Source organism: Leguminivora glycinivorella, chromosome 17 (assembly GCF_023078275.1).
Source record: "Leguminivora glycinivorella isolate SPB_JAAS2020 chromosome 17, LegGlyc_1.1, whole genome shotgun sequence".
In the NCBI taxonomy this organism is placed as follows: domain Eukaryota; kingdom Metazoa; phylum Arthropoda; class Insecta; order Lepidoptera; family Tortricidae; genus Leguminivora; species Leguminivora glycinivorella.
Genome location: NC_062987.1, coordinates 11933331 through 11954637, shown reverse-complemented (window position 1 = coordinate 11954637; position 21307 = coordinate 11933331). Strand labels below are relative to the sequence as shown.

The 21307-nt window shown below is 38.4% G+C and overlaps 1 protein-coding gene across 1 annotated transcript in view; it reads left to right on the top strand.

Moving 5' to 3' along the window:
- LOC125235636 (glycosylphosphatidylinositol-anchored high density lipoprotein-binding protein 1-like) overlaps positions 1-10788 on the top strand; it is a 52358-nt gene extending 41570 nt beyond the window's left edge. Inside the window, exons 2-6 of the mRNA XM_048142234.1 lie at positions 5897-5998; positions 8629-8775; positions 9320-9409; positions 9777-9912; positions 10298-10788. Of these exons, the coding sequence (XP_047998191.1) occupies positions 5897-5998; positions 8629-8775; positions 9320-9409; positions 9777-9912; positions 10298-10477 (655 nt within the window). The 3' untranslated portion in view covers positions 10478-10788. The remainder of the gene's footprint in view (positions 1-5896; positions 5999-8628; positions 8776-9319; positions 9410-9776; positions 9913-10297) is intronic.
- Positions 10789-21307: the final 10519 nt, after the last annotated feature.

The following is a 21307-nucleotide window of genomic DNA, read 5'->3' as shown; positions in this document are numbered from 1 at the left end:
TAATCAAATCTAGTCAAAAATAGCCTGATTTTCTTTTTAAATTTGAAATAAAAGTCGCCATTAATAAAATAATTATCACCGTTGTAATGTAACGTACACATTGCAGGAGCCAAACCGCAACGGCGTGACTACAGCCGCGAACAAGCGCTGAGCAAATCATAATGAATATTTTATTTTATCATAACGGGCCCTCCCCTCCCGCACCGCCCCGCGACACCCCCCGCAGCCCTGAACTTGACACCGAGCGAAAAATTAGTTCACAAGGCGAAAGTGAACTTTGTACAGAGTTTGCACTTTTTGAACGAACCTAGACTGAGATAAAAGAAGTTTGAGACTTGCCAAGTTCAGACGCGACGCCGTCGACACCTTGACTTGCGTAAACAAGACTCTGCCAAAACGCAGTATAAAATGTAACCAACAGTAAAAGATGGAGCGTATTGAATTTGTCGCTAATTAAGCACTATGCGCACTCAAAGCGTTCAAATAAGCTTTATTGCGCGGGGAAAATCCTTTTTCGAACATTTCAAAAGGCCGGAGTACACTCGTGAATTAACATACTTTGCTCAAAGCTACCAAACTAACCGCGTACGGAAAAAACCTAACGTATTTCACGCATTCACTCAGTGTATGAGGCTAATTAAAAAAGTACAGAGGCTGGTTCCGCGAGTGGTGTAGTTCCGCATAGTTCCGCTACTCGCCGGTAGGTAGCGCTTTTGGCTTTGACGAGTCAGCGGTTTTGTGGAGCTGATGTTTGCGGGGTTTCATTTTTTAATGAGGACCGGCATTCGGGATCGCCGGTCGCTTTGTGACGGCGCCGCAAAGAGCTGCGTGCATGAAAGAGTTACAATGACGTAGCTGTTTATTTATTCATGAGTTTTACGCTGCAATGAGAGCTTGATAAGCTAGGTGGCCTTAGGTATTTTGCATGTATTAGCAGTATTGTAAGTCGAACTCAAAATGTAATAAGAAGGTACGAAGAGTCGAAAATTATTAAAATCACTGAGAGAAATCCAAATTTAAAAAGGTCGGCAGGTCAAATGTTAAAAGAAAACCTTAATCACGTTATTAAACGTCACACCTACTCGTATCTACAATTCTACATACTTAAACAGGGTTTAATTATTAAGTGTAGCCAGGCGATAATTCCGATAATATACGAGATATTAGAAAACTTCCAACTGATGTCGAAAGAGTAAAACATTAATAACCTTTTTGAAATACTGGTAAAAATGCAAGTGTGCATAATCTTATTATTACATTAACGGGACTTAATCGCATATACTGTGCAGTGTGTATATAAATTGGAAGTCTTCTGATATGTATTATATTTACGGAATTATTGCCCTAGCTACACTTAACGATTACACCCTGTAGGCTGATCGGTATAAGCAGTACCTACCTAGGTGCATGCCATTTAAAAATCGTTTTCAGTACAGATGGTATTTTTATTACGCACTAGTGCGAGAAGTGGTTCATTATATGCCAGGTCGAAACTTCAGAGGCTCATCTGTACTGAAAAACGTCGTACGATACACGTGCGAAAAGGAAATTCGTAACTCGTGTCGTTTGTAATTTATCGCCACTCGTTTCGAACTTCCTTTTTTACGCACTCGTATCGTAATGTACTATTTTATTATGAATACGTAAATAATAACATTATATTATACCCACGTATTTGGTATTGCTTATTTTATCGAATTTAGAATGTTCTATGTCTCACCCCCTAAAAATATTCTCTGCCACTAAAAACGTTTGTAATTTTTTTCAGAATTTTCCGTCATATTTTAGGGGTCGCTACTATACCTACCTTGAAAAAGTTTTAGTACAGGAGTTTCAGTAATAGTTAAATTCGTTAAAATTAATTTTAATTCCTGTCCGTCTCAATTAGTTTTGAATGAATTTCCAATTATGTTTGATAGAATTCACAAGCATGTTTACAAGCCATAAATATTTTAAAGATGTTGGTGAACTCAACTGTATCTTCTTTAAACTAATATTAATGTTAGTGGCGAAGACGATTTGCATAATCATTGCATGCCATGCTTCAGCGAACTTATCTTAGAGAAGTTAGATTATAATAATTATATTATACTTGCTTAGGTAATTATCAGTGGTCGGAGATTTGCTTGCAACTCGGGCCAAAATCGCCTACTAAAATTTCATTATATAAAAATATGATTTATTTAAACACAAATAGAATTATTATCTAGCAGTTTCAAAGGCACAACGGGCTTAAATTAACATGTTAGAGGAAGAACTTAATATACCTAGATCGTACGTAGGTACCTAATATTAGTTAAAATCTAAACGTCTATTTCTAGTCCAAAATTGTGGATTTATTCCAAGTGTTTTTAAAATTTATTTAGGTCGTCAATTCATCGAATTGTTTTTGAAATAGGTACGAGCGATTAAAATTGGGATGTAAGTAGGACTAGCTTTTATTAATCGGTTTCAAAACATTCAAGAATTTAACTATAAATGATAGAATCGAGCAGTCTAAATTAAAAATCGGCTCCCAGACTCAGATCAAAATCTGATAAGGATATTTAAAAGATTCAAATAAATGGCGAAAATTATTTTCAAAAGTGTGTTTCAATAGACTCGTCATTAGAAACACGTTATTTTATACTAATATAAACAAGTAGGTACAGGTATAACAATAACGGAATGCTTTGATGTGCACCTATTACGGTAGATGAAATAATCTATACTAATATTATAAATGAAAGTGTGTGAGTTTGTTTGTCCGTCTTTCACGGCAAAACGAAGCGACGAATTACGTGATTTTTTAAGTGGAGATAGTTGAAGGGATGGAGTGTCATAGGCTACTTTTTGTCTCTTTCCAACGCGAGCGAAGCCGCGGGCAAACGCTAGTTTCAAATAAATTATAAAGTGAGCGTAGTTTGTGTGTTCGAGAGAGTTAAGCTCACTTTACATTTCGTCAATATTAATTAATGACTACAATTCCTAATTAGACCCGTCCTATTCGATTTTTTTCAGGAATTAATTCCCAGTAAATTGGAAAACGCCTTAATGCCTTTATTTGTTTCTAATTTAGTGTACCTAATCCAATCCTGAGCCATCTAAGGAGTTGTGGAAACATTGTTGTTCTTTTTCAGTTTTTTAACTACTGTCCATATTTTTCTTCATTATAATTTATGTAGTGCTGTATTTCGTACACTGCATAAACTATTAAGTATAGGAAAATAACCTATTCCGAATGTTATTAACCACGTAACTTCACAAACACTGCAGAAAAGGATGGCATACCTAAGCGCTTACTCTTTAAATAATAGTAGCCCCTACATCCAAAGCGCCACCTAGTGGCGAATAGCTAGTTCTCCACCACACATGTAGATGACGCACTTGAGCACATGTGATACATGTACTCGTATGTTTCATTTTGAAACTACGAACGATTTATATTTTCTTATTAGAAAAAAATGTATGAAATATTTGATTATATAGTTCGCTTTAGACTCATATTTATTGACATATTATTTCTAACCCCCGACGCAAAAACGACGGGGTGTTATAAATTTGACGTGTCTGTCTTTCTGTTTGTCGGTCTGTCTCTGTGTGTGTCTGTATGTGGCATCGTAGCTCCCGAACGAATGAACCGATTTAGGTTTTAGATTTTGTTTCATGTTGCCATGTTTCATAAAAATCGGTCACTATGTCGGGGATTTTTTCAAAATTTTAATTTTTTGGTTAGGTTATCTATGATTATGTTCATGAGCAACTAACTATCGCGCTAATTGAAGACAATATTATTATCCTGTGACTATAGGAAAATGACAAGTGCCAAACGGAGCAGTTTTTCCTTTAAAATGTTTCAGAAGTAATTAATAATTTTAAAGGTACTTACGCCGTACACAGTCCTGAATTCGGAGCAATTTCTTATTAGGTATGCCGTATATGATTATATAAAAACAGCAGATAAGCCTTTCATATAAGAAATATTTTTTGATTTGCCCTTATTTATTTCTGTCCCGGCATATCTATCATTCTCAGATGTAAACCTCCGTGGTTTGGGCGATCAAAGACGAGAGTCTATGACAACTCTTTAAAAGAGCAAAGAAATTCGGAAAACAAAATTGAAAACCGTGTCAAAATCGTGTACGAGCCGTCTTAAAAATAAAAATACGCTAATTTGTTTTGGAAAATGAAATGATAAATTTAATGTTTATTTGAATTTAGGGTAAGTCATTTAATCTTGTTTATTTTACTTGATCATATCTTTTATCTAGCTGTATAGTTGTATCCTAAAAAAACCGGGTGAATGCGAATATATTGTAAATCGGTTATCGATTGTCTAGTTGAGAATGAATGTAAGTAGTTTTTCGGGATAACTAAATGTTATACATATGTAGCAGTAATTGTGCTGACTACTACGTCAATATTAGCGATTTTGCACTTAAACTAGTTTAAAAGAAGCAGATTTAACATCATTATTCGCATTTTCCTCCTCGAATTTATAGGCATATACTTCTAGCGATTTAAGTGCATTCAACATCGGAGAGTGTCACCTAACGTAGTAAGTTAGTTAATGACGACCGAAGTGATAAATCCGAACTGGTGAACTGGTTATATTGACCGGGATATAGACCGAGATTACCTTTTTGATTTTTCAATATAAGTGTAATGAAAATAACCGTGAATCATTCAAAACTCTTATTGGTGAAAGTTGGTTCCAATTTTGCGTACCTAAGTTTTTTTATCGTAAGAGGTTAGATGGTCGAATTACTTTTCAGAGGGCGTCATCGCTGCTTGCACTGTGTTTCCCTACAATTCTATTGCGTCAAAATATATAGTTTTTATCCGAAGATTTTTCTGGACACCAGCCTTTTAAGCCAAGTCTCATAGAACAAATCTTTAAACAGGAGATGATGGCGTCATCTGAGTAGACCTTTGACGATTGCACGTGTTAAGAGGATACGGTAGCGAAAATGCTAAAATGGAAAGGAGGGGCCCCTTTCAACTTGGGAATTTTAGTTAAATATACAAGTGTTATTAACTAGATTTATCGAAAAAAAATTGTCCATTAAGATCAACTCAGTCAAAAGATATTTCAAAAAAATCTTTAAAATCGATGTTCCGCTCTCGACTCTTTCCTCCTTCAAAACTTAATTAATCGGAACGAAATTTGAGAATCTGAATAACAATGAAATAATCTATGTCGGACCGTTTAGCTTTTTTGGTTAGTTGTTACCAATCTTGAGTATCACACCTTTTTTTGCGCCACAATGAAAAAGGCCGTTTTTGGAAATTTTTGATTGGCTCTAGAGTCTTTAAAAAGCAGAATATCAAAAAAATCAAAACGGTCCGACACAGATAATAGTACATTACGATACAAGTGCGTAAAAAAGGAGGTTCGAAACGAGTGGCGATAAATTAAAACACGACCGAAGGGAGTGTTTTAAATCGACACGAGTTACGAATTTCCTTTTCGCACGTGTATCGTACGACGTTTTTCAGTACAGATGAGCCTCCGAAGTTTCGACCTGGCATATAATGAACCACTTCTCGCACTAGTGCGTAAAAAAAACACCATCTGTACTGAAAAAATAATAACAATCTGTGTTGAAAAAATCATTGCTCTATCTTCAAAAACCAGGGAGGAAATAGTCGAGAGCGTTTGTATGGAGAATTGACCCCTCCGTATCGTCTTAATTGCCCCGCCGAGCACTGGGTACGTAGCCGAATGGCACAAATGCTCACGAAACGCTCACGAAACGAAACGCTCGTAGATATCTCTCTCTATCGCTCTTACGTATTGGCGCGTCAGAGCCAGACTACCTTTCGCGGCGTTTCGTTTTTGTTTCGCGTCGCAGAAATGCCATTCGGCTACAGGGCTTGGACAGGGAACGTGCTAAAATTGAATTTATTTACACAGGGTGGGGCTCGAAGCGCACACCATGGTACGGTGGAAGTATTGCCTGGTGCTGGCGCTGCTGCTCCTGAGGACCGATGCCAAGGACGACGACGATGATGAAGAGTTAGTATTGTTTTATGCTCTTTAGTACAGTCGCCATCATATTCATACACGGTGTAACATGAGCAAGGGCATAATAAAGATAAAATGTAATATGACGTCAAGCAAATTTCACCAAAAAAAATTTTTTTTGTGTATTTTTTTGGATATATTTTCACATAAAAGTAAATATTCGTAAAAGTGGCACTAAAATTTATTTTTTACAAAAGAAACACTTTATTGCAATGAATTACTAGTTATTTTTTGACATCTATCAACGAGGATAGTTATATTATTGTTCTGAGAAATAATAATTGTTTTCTTTTTAAGTGTTTATAACTCTGAAAGTAGGCGAAAACCAGAAAAGTTTATGACATTTTACTCTTCTAATATGATGAGGAATACGCTGTTAAAATTATTCGTTTTCCTTATGTTACACCGTGTATATCGGAGTAATCAAGGTGCTCACAAATATCTGTGTGTGTGGCCGAATGCACAAACGCTCACGATATCTTTCGTAGCTATCTATCTCTATCGCTCTTGCGTATTGGCGCGACAGACCAGACTACCTTTCTGCGGCGTTTCGGTGGCGTTTCGCGTCGCAGAAATGCCATTCGGCTACGGGGCCTGAATACTCTTCTAATGTCAAGGCGATAAGGCGTGGGCAGATATTTTTGCGCGTCTCGGCCGCTCAGATATTTAGGATTTCGATTATAATACACCTATGTAGTTCGTTATTATGGCGGCTCTTTTATTTTCCAAGGCTCATAAAAACGCTTGTCATTTTGAAATCATTGGTATAATTTAAGGATCCATTTATATGTCGGAATTGTTCGTCCACAAACGCGCATTTAAAGGTTGATATAGTATTTTTTTCTAAATGACGGGCGTTTATCCAGTTCTTTGGCAGAAAAAGATAGCACGAATTTTCACCGAATTTCTAGATGTTTCGATGCACTTTTAACCATCATAGTATTCTGTATGATAAAAGAGGAGTCAAAGACCTTACATTCAATGCAATTCAATTTTAATTTCAGTGTCATTTATACATTGTAGAAAATTGGGTTTCCATTACAGCAAATTGCCGAGGCTATGAAAGTAGAAAAAACTTTGTGTGGATTTTTAAATTAAAATTATTTACTTTTATTGTTGATTTTATTCATGTCAAGACTTATTACTTAAAAAATATATTAAAGTATTATAATCTGCGTTAAAGATATCAAAATATTGAAATATAATTTCCACACAAAGATTTTTTTAGTTTCAGTGCCTGGGAGACTTGCTGTAATAAAAGTGAAATTATTTTCAATACGTAAGTAACGTTAAAATAAACAATGGTACGAGTAGGTACATTCCAAAGAAAAACACAATACTTATAGCAGGAGTCCTGACCATAAATACCTTTCTTATAACATGAAAAAATGAAAATGAAAAATATTTATTTCAGATAAGTAGGTATAAAACTAAACTTAAGTTTTACATTTGTACGGACTACAGCTTATGTTAATATCTAACTTATCTTAACATGAAATAAAACTATGGAAACGGATTAAATCGCGTATAATGAATTTAAAATACATCCATACGTGGGATGTATTTTAAATTCATTATACGCGATTTAATCCGTTTCCATAGTTTTATTTCATGAGTAACTATCGCGGTAACCGAAGACAATATTTTATCTTAACATCTAGGATTAAAAATATTATGTAGAGTTAGTATAAAAGTTTAATGTTTTAATATTTGCTAGTTCGACCTGACGGCCATTTACGCTTTACCGTTGCCATTTTTGGCGGCCGTAATTTTTACCAGACGTTTTATATTTTTCCAAGTGACACTCACTAATTTTACTTAAGACTCAAGGAACTATAAGTACCTACTATTAAGCTGCGTTTTCACTTCTGATAGTTCCGAACAGTTCTGAGCGAGCATTCGTTCGCACGACCGCACCGATAAAGGTATGGAAGTCAAGTGTTTGCATCTGCGCACGAACGAACGAATGCTCGCTCAGAACTGTTCAGTACACTAAGTGAAACGCACCTTTAGATAGCGTATATAACGTAGATTTAGGATCCATTATTAACTTCATATCGAGCCTAAGGACTGTTTCAATTGGTAGGTAGGCCACATTTGACAAATCTACGTGATATTAAAATACAAAGTTGATATTGAAATAATCATACTTTAACATTTCTTTGAAAATACGCATTTGAAGATTATTAATGTGACAGGTATAGGTATATTTTTATTTCGTGTACAGACCAATTATACAAGAGTTGGCACGAATGGAACTAATGAGTAAATGAAAATATCTATGTGTATGAACTTTACGAAGGCCTGCCAATGAACACAGGCGCCTATTATTAGAACTTAGAACTGTAGCAGATCGTGTTGAAGGGAGAGCTTTGGTGCGCAAAATGAACCCATGTGGTCGCGATCCTCAGCCATGAGGAACCGAGGAAGAAGATGTGTATGAAAGATTAACCGAATGAAATACCGATACAGGTGACACACACAATGCAAATTTCGATCATTCCATTCGTGCTAACTCTTGTGAATTTACCTGTAACCATAGACACATTACTCACATTAGACACATATGATCCTGACCCCGGTTGTCTGTCATCGAACTAACATATATTCAGCTGTCACAGAGGTGAGGATAACGATGACGAGGAAGACGACGACACGGACGAATCGGACGAAGACGAAGAACGGGCGGACACGATGGACATACCACCGGGACGGCGGACGCGGGTATTAGGCACGCCTGTCCCAGAAGTGGGCCCTACGCCTAGCAGGTTAGTTTAAGCTGATTAAAATAGTTACCTAGTAGACGCCTGAAGGTGGAGCACGTTAATGGCACCTGAGGATAAGCCAGGTAGGTAATGGTGGTGGCGTGTTTTCAGCTCATGTTTAGCTCCAAGGTTACGTTGCTCCTCGCTCGAACTTGGACCTATAGTCTTACCGCGTAGTCTTACCAGTTGAACTATTGGAAATTTTCTTCCCCATAGACTTACTGATTGTAAGACTTCGCTTTTTTGTACGAAACCAGACACGACAACTGTTTCTACACTGTTTGCCCTTCGGGCATCTAACAAGCCTAACTTACCTATTGCCTGGCCCTTACTATTAGAGGGAATAGCCTGAAATTGCGTACTCTTTCCTGCACCTGCCTGCACCACTTAGGACGATGCGTCCAGGACAGCGTAGGAGCGTTAAATGAACGCCTGTCTCAGAGGGCCCTATGCCTAGCTTTCAATAAATGGACATCTTATACTACATATTTTCAATATATGTCACCAAGTCACTATAGTGTAGAATTTAATAAAATTTGCTCAACAGGACAACGAAGAGGGCTCCCCTCGAGTGCTACGTGTGTGGGTACAGAAGCGAGATGCCGCTACGGTCGTGCCTCGACCCTGCTAAATATAGGTGAGACTTCTATCATACATTGAAGACTCTAACGTGGAACTTTTCACCTGAGGCCAGACGGGAATCGGGCGTCTTTTAATGCGCAATTCTTCTTTTATTCTTTTAGCTTCGAGGTTAGCCTGATATTTTTGACAAGCCACATATCCAGTATCAATTATCGTTGACACATAAACGACAAATAGACATATAATAATATATGGAAAATGAAAACAGAGATCTCAAAACCTACCATGGTTATGATAGCTTAAATACTCGTACGTTTTTATGATATCGAGTTTTAGTAAAAAGTCATGGTAGACACTACAATCCATTTAATGAAGAACCCTCACCAAAGAACTGTAAGTGATGTTATGTATTTATTTTCCAGGGTCCACTCAGTGACATGTCACAACTTAGAAGACAAGTGCTTCACAACAGTAATATCGAAGGACAAAGCGTATGTGGCCGTCATCCGAGGCTGCCGTACCGGCTGTGTTGGCTCACCGGACACTACGTGCTGTGAGGTAAACTATACAGAGTCCACTCATTGACATCAGATCTTAGAAGACAAGTGCTTCACAACTGTGATATCCAACTTAAAATAAGTTGCGCCGACCGGTGCGTTGGTTTCCCGGACACAGCCGAGCGTAGGACTGACTGAGGTAAGTATACCTAAAAAGATTATGCAGTCCAGAGTCTACTAAGGGACCTTACAAAACACAAGGCGTAAGCTACATCGGTTGCTTCGGGCCCCAGGTACTTCTTGATGCAAGATGTATTATGTGAGAAAAGTGTGAAAGTCCGACACGAAAAAAGTTTATGATCAATAACGATCATATTAGTCTTAACTTGATTTTGTCTGCTTAATGTATTTATTCTCGTTTATTCGACAAGCTTTGTTTGTTCTAGCGGGACCGCTGCAACAACCAAGCGTTTGCGATGCCCATAGTACCTCGCGCGCATTCCGAAAGTACAGGAACGGAGACCGAGGCATTATCCACAGCTACTAAAACTACGCCGTCAAACGTGCTGTTCTTCGTCACGGTACTGTTGCTACTGCATACAGTGGCCAAGGTAGCTTTTGTGTAACAAATAAACATGTTTGTAGGTAGTGCCTGAGCACAGTAAGCACAAACCGCTATCATCTACTGCTGGGAAGACGCCTTCCAATGTGCTTTGCTTTATCACCGTGCCACTGCTTCTGCAGATGTTATTTGAGGCTTCCGTGTGACAGATACAATGTCGCAATGCAGTGCTTGTTAAACCTGTCTATTGAGTGTAGAAATCTAACCCACGTCGTTCGGCACAATGCTTCTACTTCTCCTTCAGAGTTACGCGCTCTTGGTATTTAGAAAAAGAAAGCAGTGCGATTAAAATGACTACGCTTTTAGAACCATAGAAATAGAAAGACATTTTGGTTATTTTTCAAAGGTGGGTTTATCCTTGAAGTGATCGACCCACGTTTTAAGGAAATAGTTCATTAGATTCAAACGACTGAAACCATGAATTAGCATCACGTGAAGTAAAAGTTTAGACTAACAATGATGTGAAGTGTTAGTGCTTTTTTTGTGATATATTTATTACTGTCTTGTACACTGATTTTGTAATAAATTTAAATCAATATTACGTATTTTCCATTTCAACACTTTGGTTTCCTCAACAGTCTTTTCTTGACAAAGATATGAAATGTAACCAGCATTTGTGGTGTTAAAGTATGCCTCCAAAGCAATCCTCACGATATCTCCTTGACCCTTTTAACATCAAGAACCACTAAAGTGGTGTATCTGTCAGGATGGCGTGAGAGATATCTGAATAATCACAAAATTTGCACCAAATAACTGTACCTAAACTGTACTAAACTGTACTTATGGCGAAGAAAACTGTACCTCAGCAATTAAACATTAAATAGATAGTTACATAGACACGCCGTTCTGACGTCAGCTTGGCGCATAGCCTCGTATCGCCCCAACGTGTGGGAACTTTCTTCTGGAACATATATCAATAAACTGTGCTTAAACTGTACCTCATTAAACTGCCAATAATAAAACTTAAATCACACGTGATATCGGTCCGACCACTTGTAAATTGTAACTTGTAGCTTCGAGAAATGGCCCCTGGGGCCCGTTTCTCGAAAGGTACAAGCCTTGTATTACAAGTGCGCGAACTGTCAAATCGTATGGGTTGTCAAGGAAACACACTTGTAATACAAGGCTTGTACCTTTCGAAAAACGGGCCCCTGATCGCCGACAGCATAGCGAATGATTGTAACGTCGTCGGCGGCGCCGAGCAGTTCCCATATAATTTGCATATATTGTAGGTTCAATCTCAAGTCCATCTGGTGCCGCAGCCGAATGGAATTTCTGCGACGCGAAACGAAAACGAAACGCCGCGAAAGGTAGTCTGACTCTGTCGCGCCAATGCGCAAGAGCGATAGAGATAGATATCTACGAGCATTTCGTTTCGTGAGCGTTTGTGCCATTCGGCTACGTACCCTGATGTTGGCCCTTAGCATAGGCCATTAAAAAATGTAAAGTCACTTTTTTATTTTTTTTGTCGCAAAACAAAAACTGCTAATCAAAGCCAGCTAATTATCCCCTATTAACTTTGTAACAAAAACCCAAGAAAAGCCCTCGATCACACATGGCCCTTGAATAATTCATTTTATTCAGACTTCCGCTCGGGCCGGAAGTGGGTTCAATTGGGCCGAAAGGGCTTGACCGCGGATCGAGTGACCCTTGCCTTGTCGCCTTTCAATCATAAGGCTGTGAGGGTGACCTGCCCTTTCAAGATTTTGACAAGGGATGTAAGGTTTTGGTATCGATATACTTGTAAATATATAAACGAATTGATATCTGATTTATTTCCGTGGATTATCTTATCGATAAATATCTATTTTGTTCATTATAATTTTATCTCTTACGGCCTAGGACCAGTGTCGCCTTTCAATCATAAGGCTGTGAGGGTGACCTGCCCTTTCATGATTTTGACAAGGGATGTAAGGTTTTGGTATCGATATACTTGTAAATATATAAACGAATTGATATCTGATTTATTTCCGTGGATTATCTTATCGATAAATATCTATTTTGTTCATTATAATTTTATCTCATACGGCCTAGGACTTTTGCAAAATTTTGCGGTTTAACCCATTAACATAACTTTTTATTAATTCAATTTCAAACCCTTGTTCTTAATGTTCGTGTTCTTTACGCTACCTTATGAAGATTGATTTCAAATCAATAATAGTCATGGTAATATCGATAATGCTGACTATGTGGTAATGCAAACCAAGAGTCTAAGTGACTAAGTGCTCCCGACACGAGTTCCATAATGCATATAATTTAATATTACATAGGACGTTACAACAAATACTTTAAAATAAAAAAAAAACATGATATTAGATGTGATTTTATGGTTAAAAAAAACGACCTCTTCCAGACAAATTTTACGTGACGCATTTGCTAATTTGCTTTTTCAAAAATCGACATATGAATTTATGACAGGCTTGTTACCAAATATTTTAAAGTTTACTAAAATACCTACGCAATTACGGGAGACAAAACTTTACAATTAGTATTTTATAGAACAACTTTATTTCCAATAATCTTGTAAAACTTTTCTATTTAAATTTTATTCATCCACGACCGTCGTCCCTTCCGCTCCATCAACCCCTGTAAATCACGTGTGAGAACAACCCACAGGAAATTCCAATAAACCCGACGATTTCCTCCAAATACCCTCATTTGGGGTGTCCAGTGCGTTAAGGAGCCTTCTCACTTGTCTCGACATATGGGGCAAATCGCCTGTGAGGGAGAGACTTTGTTAAATCTACAACATTTATTGCAGTCTGCTTCAACTTAAGCTTATAGTGAAAAGGGTTCAGAATAGATCGGTTTGAGTATGTGTTGGTTTTTGTGTTAATAAATTTTTGAGGGTGGGAAAATTCTCGATATCCGGAATATCTCAAGCTGGACCGGTTATTTTTATTGGGCATAAACTAGGGTTGTGAGCGGGTCGCGAAGTTTGGACATGCGGGGGTGGGTATTGGCCCAATTGTGATGTTTGATTTCAAAGTTTGATGACTTTTGTTTTATGAGGGTTCTTTTGGTTATTGGAATACTTGTTTTTTGGGGGTACATCAAAACTATTTTGATCGGAAGATGAAAACTTTGAAGGTCAGTGTAGTTAGTTTATAAACCCACTGGAAAGCCGCTCCTGCTTAGTACTTATATACTTAACCCTGATCCATAGTGTAAAATATGCTTTATTAGGTATAACCGACATTAGGCCCAGGTTTAAGTAGTAACTACTTGAACGTAATATTGGGTATATTGCTAACTGCGTACTCTGTACCTAAACAGTAGGAGTACCGTTGGTCGAAAGACTGCAAATGTATGAAATTTTTATTTCTAGTGAGTGCTGCGTTTAGGGGTGCTGTTCCCTTTCCCATAAAGTGAATATCATTTTCTGTGACGTATTTAAACATTCAAACAACTCATGGCACGGGCTATGTACTTGCCATGATGTATCTAATGGCAATCGGCCGCCCGTACTCCTAGCGAGGACCGATTGACCCTCACCAAGCACTGAATTAAAAAAAAATTGAGTACTATCGTTTATATAGATGACTACCGTTAACTAATGATTATTAATGTTTGTTATGTGTGTCACAATTTTTACTTTGCTTAGGTTTACCTCGATTAGTTCCGTTAATTTCACACATATTTTTACCAAGACACGTGCTCGCGTCGTTATTCCGTTTACCGAACTTTCGTCCAGGTGCGGAGTGCGGACCGAGTACAAAGCGGTGTATGATCGATCGAGTCATTTGCCACGCACCGTCGGTCACTGAGATTTGCACAAACTTTATAGGGATGTGGCTTTTTATCGATAAACTTGATATTGAATACATGTGGATGTACGTTTTATAAAATATAGGTACTACAAATATTCTGGACTGTAGGTAATATCAATGAAAGTTGATACATCTTCGAATTCCTACATTACATATGTAGGTACAGGTTGCATAATAATCCATTGACAACCTTCTAACTACCTACCAACTAAGGTGGGCCCATTAACTGGACTTGCACCAACGAAAATGGAGGGTTAAATGGAATTTGACAGTTGACAGCCCACTGACCCTGAGTTAAGTGGTTGGTGTAAGTGGGCCTTAATGGCGTAGGAGTTAAAGTTAATTGGAAAACGAAACCTCTACACTACCCTACACATATAATAGGTACCCATAGGCCATAGGTGCCCTGTCGGTAGTTAGGTTTTGCATTAACTATTAGGCTTGTGTAGTACATGTACTAATAGTACAAAAGACACGATTCCCTGCACTGTACTAGAACGATCTACTCGCAAATGATTCTGCTCTCTAGTACATTTAGTACGCTCACACACGCGCAACAGAATTTCTGCGATGCCTAACGCCGCAGAAATGAAATAAATTTACTCACGGCGTTTCGTTTTTGTTTCGCGCCGCAGAAATGCAGTCTGGCTCTGTCGCGCCAATACGCAAGAGCGATAGAGATAGATAGCTACGAAAGAGATATTATCGAGAGCGATTCGTGAGCGTTTGGGCATTCGGCTACGCATTCTGGTATAAATAGCTGAATTATGTATAGGTTTTGGCATTTTTTTTTAAATATTACGCAAAATATATTTCGCAATTTAAAGATACTTAAGACTAGTGTAATTTCTAGTAATATAGCGGGACAGAATAAAATATTCTTTATGTATGGTTTGATACAAAGGAAGTCGATAAGTTACAATCGATCCATACCGGAACAGCCCTACCCAATCGCGAAACGTTTGACACGTATTATTGACCGAATGATCAATGATCTACGGATATTTAGATCAATAAAATTATGCAAAATCATCGTCATATTGTCCCGTGTTGACCTTTTTACTTACATTTTTGGTAACATTGCATGTCGGCTGTGATTATTATAACGTTTATAATAGATAAAAGATAAAAGATAAAAGATAAAAGACATTTATTCATGACGCTCACAAACACGTACGTACATGTACACACAAGAATAGGACAAAAAACAGAGAACAGAACATTAAGTAAGTGCGCATCACGAAATGGACCCAACTCAGCATAATGCTAGCTGGAAGCCAGCGCTGGTCTTCCGTAGGGCCCATTCGGTGATGCCACGACAGATAACAAACACACAACAATAAAAAGAAAAAGAAAATGAAGAAAAGAGACAGAAAAAATAAAACTATTTACATAAAAAAACCAAGAATACACATAAATCACAAAAAACGGGAAAAAAAGGAAAACATAACAGAACACAAATTTTAATAAAACATTATCAACTACATTACATTGAACGCGACCACATCAGCTGTCAGCCCAGCCTGCCGCATCTAGCGCCACCCAGCCCGGTGGCAACAAACGTAACTAACGTGTTATTGGTGCAATTCGCAGCGAAAAAGGCTACAAAGCACAAGCAAATATAATTTGTTTTACTGATGTGGTCGCGTCATGTAACAAACATCCTTAAGACTATTATATCGGTGTATATGCGGTTGCGGTAATGTTACAGCCTCAAGTAAAATGGGCATTCCGCGACACAGAAAGCAGCGTGGTCTAACCTAAAAAACATACATAAATTAACAAGCTGGAGTGATATGGCAATGCAAATGGGACAAAAAAGACTGGTACGGATATATTATATGTTTAGATCATATGCAACTAGTGTCATGACTCAAAGTTTCCATGACTCAAAGTAATAAGTATAATAATAAGCCTCGTCATGCTGTTTATTATCGTTTTCGCAAACAATACATTCTTGGGGCTCATCATCATCCTCCTTGCGTTATCCCGGCATTTGCCACGACTCATGGAGCCTGGGGTCCGCGTTGACAACTAATTCCAAGATTTGGCGTAGGCACTAGTTTTTACGAAAGCGACTGTCATCTGACCTTCCAACCCGAAGGGTGAACCAGACCTTATTGGAATTAGTCCGGTTTCCTCACGATGTGATTCTTGGGGTTATCGGCCATATTATGAGAACTGAATTTAAGAAACCAAAAGCTATGAAAACGAACTTCGTGGAACAAATGGAGCGCGGATGGAGTTTAATGTGGTCTCAATATTGAATTCATAGCGCATATGGATTTTTAAATATACGCCTTAAAATGGAATTGAAGTGGGCTCCTTTAGTCTTTTCCCCGTGTTTTCGTGTTTTACATTATTCATAAAATTATAAGAACTTACCCATAACCAACCATTACTAACCCAATTCCATTTAAATTTCTCCATAAAGGGCAATAGCCTTGCAATGTTAACGCACTTTTGAAATGCATCCAAATCAGTTTCAGTCAGCATTAAAATACTTACCACCAACAAGCCAGTTCTAACTTCCACTAATATCATTAGGACATCTAAAGGATATCATTTAAATATCGTGCGTTTCACTCGTGCTCTCCCATAGCTGTATTGGCGCGAGCAAGACGCATGCTAACTGAATGACATCTTTAGATACAGTTATGATGTCAGCATATGTTTTTATGGGCCTGTAAGACCGTTCAGTTGACCGTCGGTGACCATTTATTTGCGGATGTTTTTTGTTGGCACCCAGCCAGTGGTCGGCAGACGCATAAAGACGTCTTTTTGTCTGTCTGTATGACTCGTTATAGCTCTGAAAGAATTTCACTTGAAATGTGGAGGCAAAGCGGTGAAATATGCTGAAAAACAGGGTCTTGTTTATTAAAGCTTAATTAGACTGTAATTTTTGACAAGAAATAATATTTTTATGCAACGAAATTTCGATTTCATTTGTCAGTCACAGTATCGGCTAAATAATGTATCTGTATATTTACTGTCATTTAATAACTAATACCAAATCTAATACCAGTAATACCTACCTTTCTGCATTTTAGTAACAAGTATCGGAATAATATCATTACATTATAACGGTGATAACATTAATAGTACATTGTGCAACAAGGGGAGGAAGTTGAATATTACTAACGAGACTAAGTTAAATCGCGACGGCTTGCCGGAGCGATTGAAAGACTCGAGTTTGTAATATCAAGGGCGGCTCACTCCGCGATCCTTTCGCCGCGCTACAAGTACATGCCGGCGGCCGCGAGTTCGCGGCCCATTCACTGGCGACGACCTTCGCGCGGCGCAATAAAATTCAATGTCGTCTGCACGCGTGCGGTCCGTTTGTTAATGTAGGTAAGAATTTAGAATGGCGGCGCGTTTTGTGAACATCAAAGGAGTGAGCCTTCTGTACTTGTACTATTATATATTCTGTGGTAATATTCATACTCCCCGAGTTACTCACAATATTTTTCATCACACTCGCAATGTAAAAAATATGTAAATAGATGTAGAAAAGTTAAGTACGGTACAAGAAATTCATTATTCTCTTGGGAGAACGATTTTTCTATAACTCACGCTCCGCCTGCGTGCAATAGCACATTTAAAGTGCGGGTGTAATGAAAAATATATATTAGGTATGAAGATAGGAGTAACTAGACTAGCTGTAACGCCTTACATTGAACGCAAAACCAGTACAAATTACTATTGACTGAACATTGTTCTGGACTTATTTGTGCCAGTCATGTGCAAGACTTACCAAGTAATATAATGAGTTTAAACTTACAGTTCAACTACTCATTATCAATCTTCATACCCGTAGTCCACTATACAAATGCGCTTTCAGACTTAAAAATAAACAGCGTCACACTCTGGTGTTATAAACATCATAAAACATGTGTTGACCGCGTGTGGACATCCTTAAGAGACCTATACCTAGACGACCTATTCTCCTTATAAATGTAGTCTTCATTTTCCTTTTTTTTATTGTAAATGGGCCACAGACTAGCCAAAGGCAAAGACGTGGCCTACGATGGAGTGAGCTCACCCAGAAGATGCCTGTTTACTCTTGATTTGAAGGTTGCTGGGTTATACTCGTATGAGCTCGGAAATATTCCTCCACAAATTGACGTATTTCAATCAAATCTGTGTCCCTAGGTTTTTGCAAAGAGGATCGAGTATTATAGAGAGTTACGTCAAAGTAAAATGTGTAATCACAGTGCATAGACTGCCATCTCTCGACACAAGCTTAAAACTTTTGAACCTCAGTTTTGACAATTTGGCCCATATTCTTATCTTGATATGTGTTAAAATGTCATATCGTCGCTACTTTGAAATAATCCCGTATCTCACACTCAGGGCAGTAGAGCGAGTGGAGCGGCCGCTCTAGGCGCCACATGGTAAGGGGGCGCCAAAATCGAGAATGTGGAAAAATCCATTCAAAAAAATTATACGTTGCGTGGGCGCGCACAAATCACAAAATGGCGAGAGGAGTCGGGAATGAATCCAGCTATTGAAAATCTAGATTTGTAATTCAGATTAGGTGGAAAGTTGCACCACATTGCAAACATATATATACCAACATTCATAAGGGCGCTGTTGCTGGGCGCCGTAAAAGGAGGATTCTAGACCTTGACGAACCACATTGTTGCGCGGTGCGGTGAACGACAAAGTTACGTCGCTATCCAAATGCAAAAATATGTGTACCCGATAGTCCAAAGCGGAGTTCCTCATAAAGCCAAAGGTTCAAAACGTCTCAGAGAGGCGCAATTTTGAGAGTCACAGCAGATGGTGAGCGAACTTAAATAAGATCACTTAGTGGCAATGGCAAAATACCGAAATGGGCATCACGGTGACAATCGAGTCCGCAGTTAATCTCTTAATTAACTCTTAATATTATAAAAACAATAGTGATGGCGAAATATAAGACCTAAGAGTCGGGAACATAGGCGCCCTGTGAAGTCAAAATACCCCAAAGTATGTCAAAGCCCGCAGCTCTGCAGAAGATAAAAGCTTGAAAGTTCGCGGGTTCCCCGCTGGCGGGGTGAGTCTTAATAAATCGAGTCAATAGGGAAAAAATCGCGCTCGCTTCGCTCGCGCTTACATTTATATATTCTCTTTTAGTTAGGAAAAATTCCGAATGTGCTCCCCTGACTTGGCCACTATAGTGTTCCATTTTGTTTGTTATTTTATTTGATGATATCCATGTTCAGCCACACGTAACTATACAAGGGTGTGACTGCGAAAGTTCAACCTGTTCAACCATTTGTCCCTTTTATATGATGAAATCCATAAAATTCTGTATTGCATTCATCTTCAAATTACGGCATTACTATGAAAAAAATTTCGCGCTCGCTACGCTCGCGATTTATTTTCCTACGCAGTAAAATTTCTTCCCAAGGGCGCCGAAACTCAAACTCGCTCTACCCTGATCGAGTGCACGGGCCGGCGCTGCTCACACTGCTCCTCAAAGTTAAAACGCAGTAAGTCTATATGCATTCCATACACACTTACTACATTTTTCTTTTCATTGACAGAAGAAGATACAAGTTTTTTTTTCAAAGTAGTGACGATATATTAATATTAGCGCCATCTAGCCGAGCGTCCCCCAAAAGGTGTAACATTGCATCTCTACGAGGGTGTTAGGGTCGGCAACGCTCATGATACTTGTGATGTTGCAGGCGTTCATAGGCTACGGAAACTTCTTACCATCAGACGGCTGTATGCTCGTTTGTCACCGATAAAGTATAAAGGAAAACATCAAGTTTGTTAAAACATTTGTGTGAAAAACTGGTTTTTAGGTCGTCCTGTTTCCTCTTAACACGTTCATACCCAATTTTAAAAGCTTCAACTGGCGAGCAGTGGCCCCAAGTGCAGTATTTTTAGTGCGACGAATGACCGGAATTCGGCTGGCGTGATGCACTGGCGTGCAAAATATTGGCTTATAATTTTCCATTGCTTTTATTTTCATACCCGCTGTCCGATATGTTAATAAGAGAAAAATGTAGGATAGGACTGCAAGTAACACTATAGGTATAAGTAAACAACATTGTGAAACTCCAATGTAAATCAATTTCATCGATATTTTACATTTATGATACAGTCGATTCCACCAGCCATCTTAGGACATGTTAAAATTAACAATTAGCAATTGTAACCGATCCATTTTTTTCATTATTACACTATTAAGTTGAGTTCCACATGTATCCACTACGCACACGTGCCATATAATAACCGTTGGATACTCTATTAAATAAAAAACATGGAAAATAATGGATCAGTTGCAATTGACCCCTAGTCGAAATTGTCCCTCTGTACCTTATTTAAAATTGCAAACGGGACTTCATCGCGTAGGTATTCTTATGTTTTTAACACTGACCTCCGACGTTTCAAGGATGACCGTGGTCTTAGATCAGGGGGCCGATTTTTGAGTCTCACTGTCACTAAAATACCGGTTGAAAACAGTGAATTGCCTATTATTTTCAGTGACAATTTTCTGAATTCGAACGCCGTGAGACTCAAAAATCGGCCCCCAGACTCTGCTCTCTGTACATAATAATATGCGATTAAGTCCCGTTTGCAATTTTAAATATCGTCACTACTTACTTTAAAAAAACTTGTATCTTCGTCTGTCAATAAAAAGAAAATTGTAGTAAGTATGTATGGAATGCATATAGACTTACTGCGTTTTAACTTTGAGGAGCAGCATGAGATACGAGATTTTTTCAAAGTAGTCACGATATGTGCTCTGGTATCTGCTTTTACTAATCCATCTATAACACACTACAACATTACTAACATCCTCTTCTATGATAGAGGTACATTCCAAAACACTGCACTTTTACGCCTCTCCGAGTCCCGAATTCACCACGGTTGACCTATAGCCCGAGCCATCCTCAAAGGTCAGTGCCTGACCGATAACGACTGCAGCGTTGCACCATGCAATGCAATGCGCCGATGGAACCCGGGTCAGGCTTTATTATGTTTCCTACAACTATTCCCATACCTACGTATTTAGGCTTTGCCTGCGACTAATATTGTCAGGCTAACGAGCACTGATTTTAAACGAT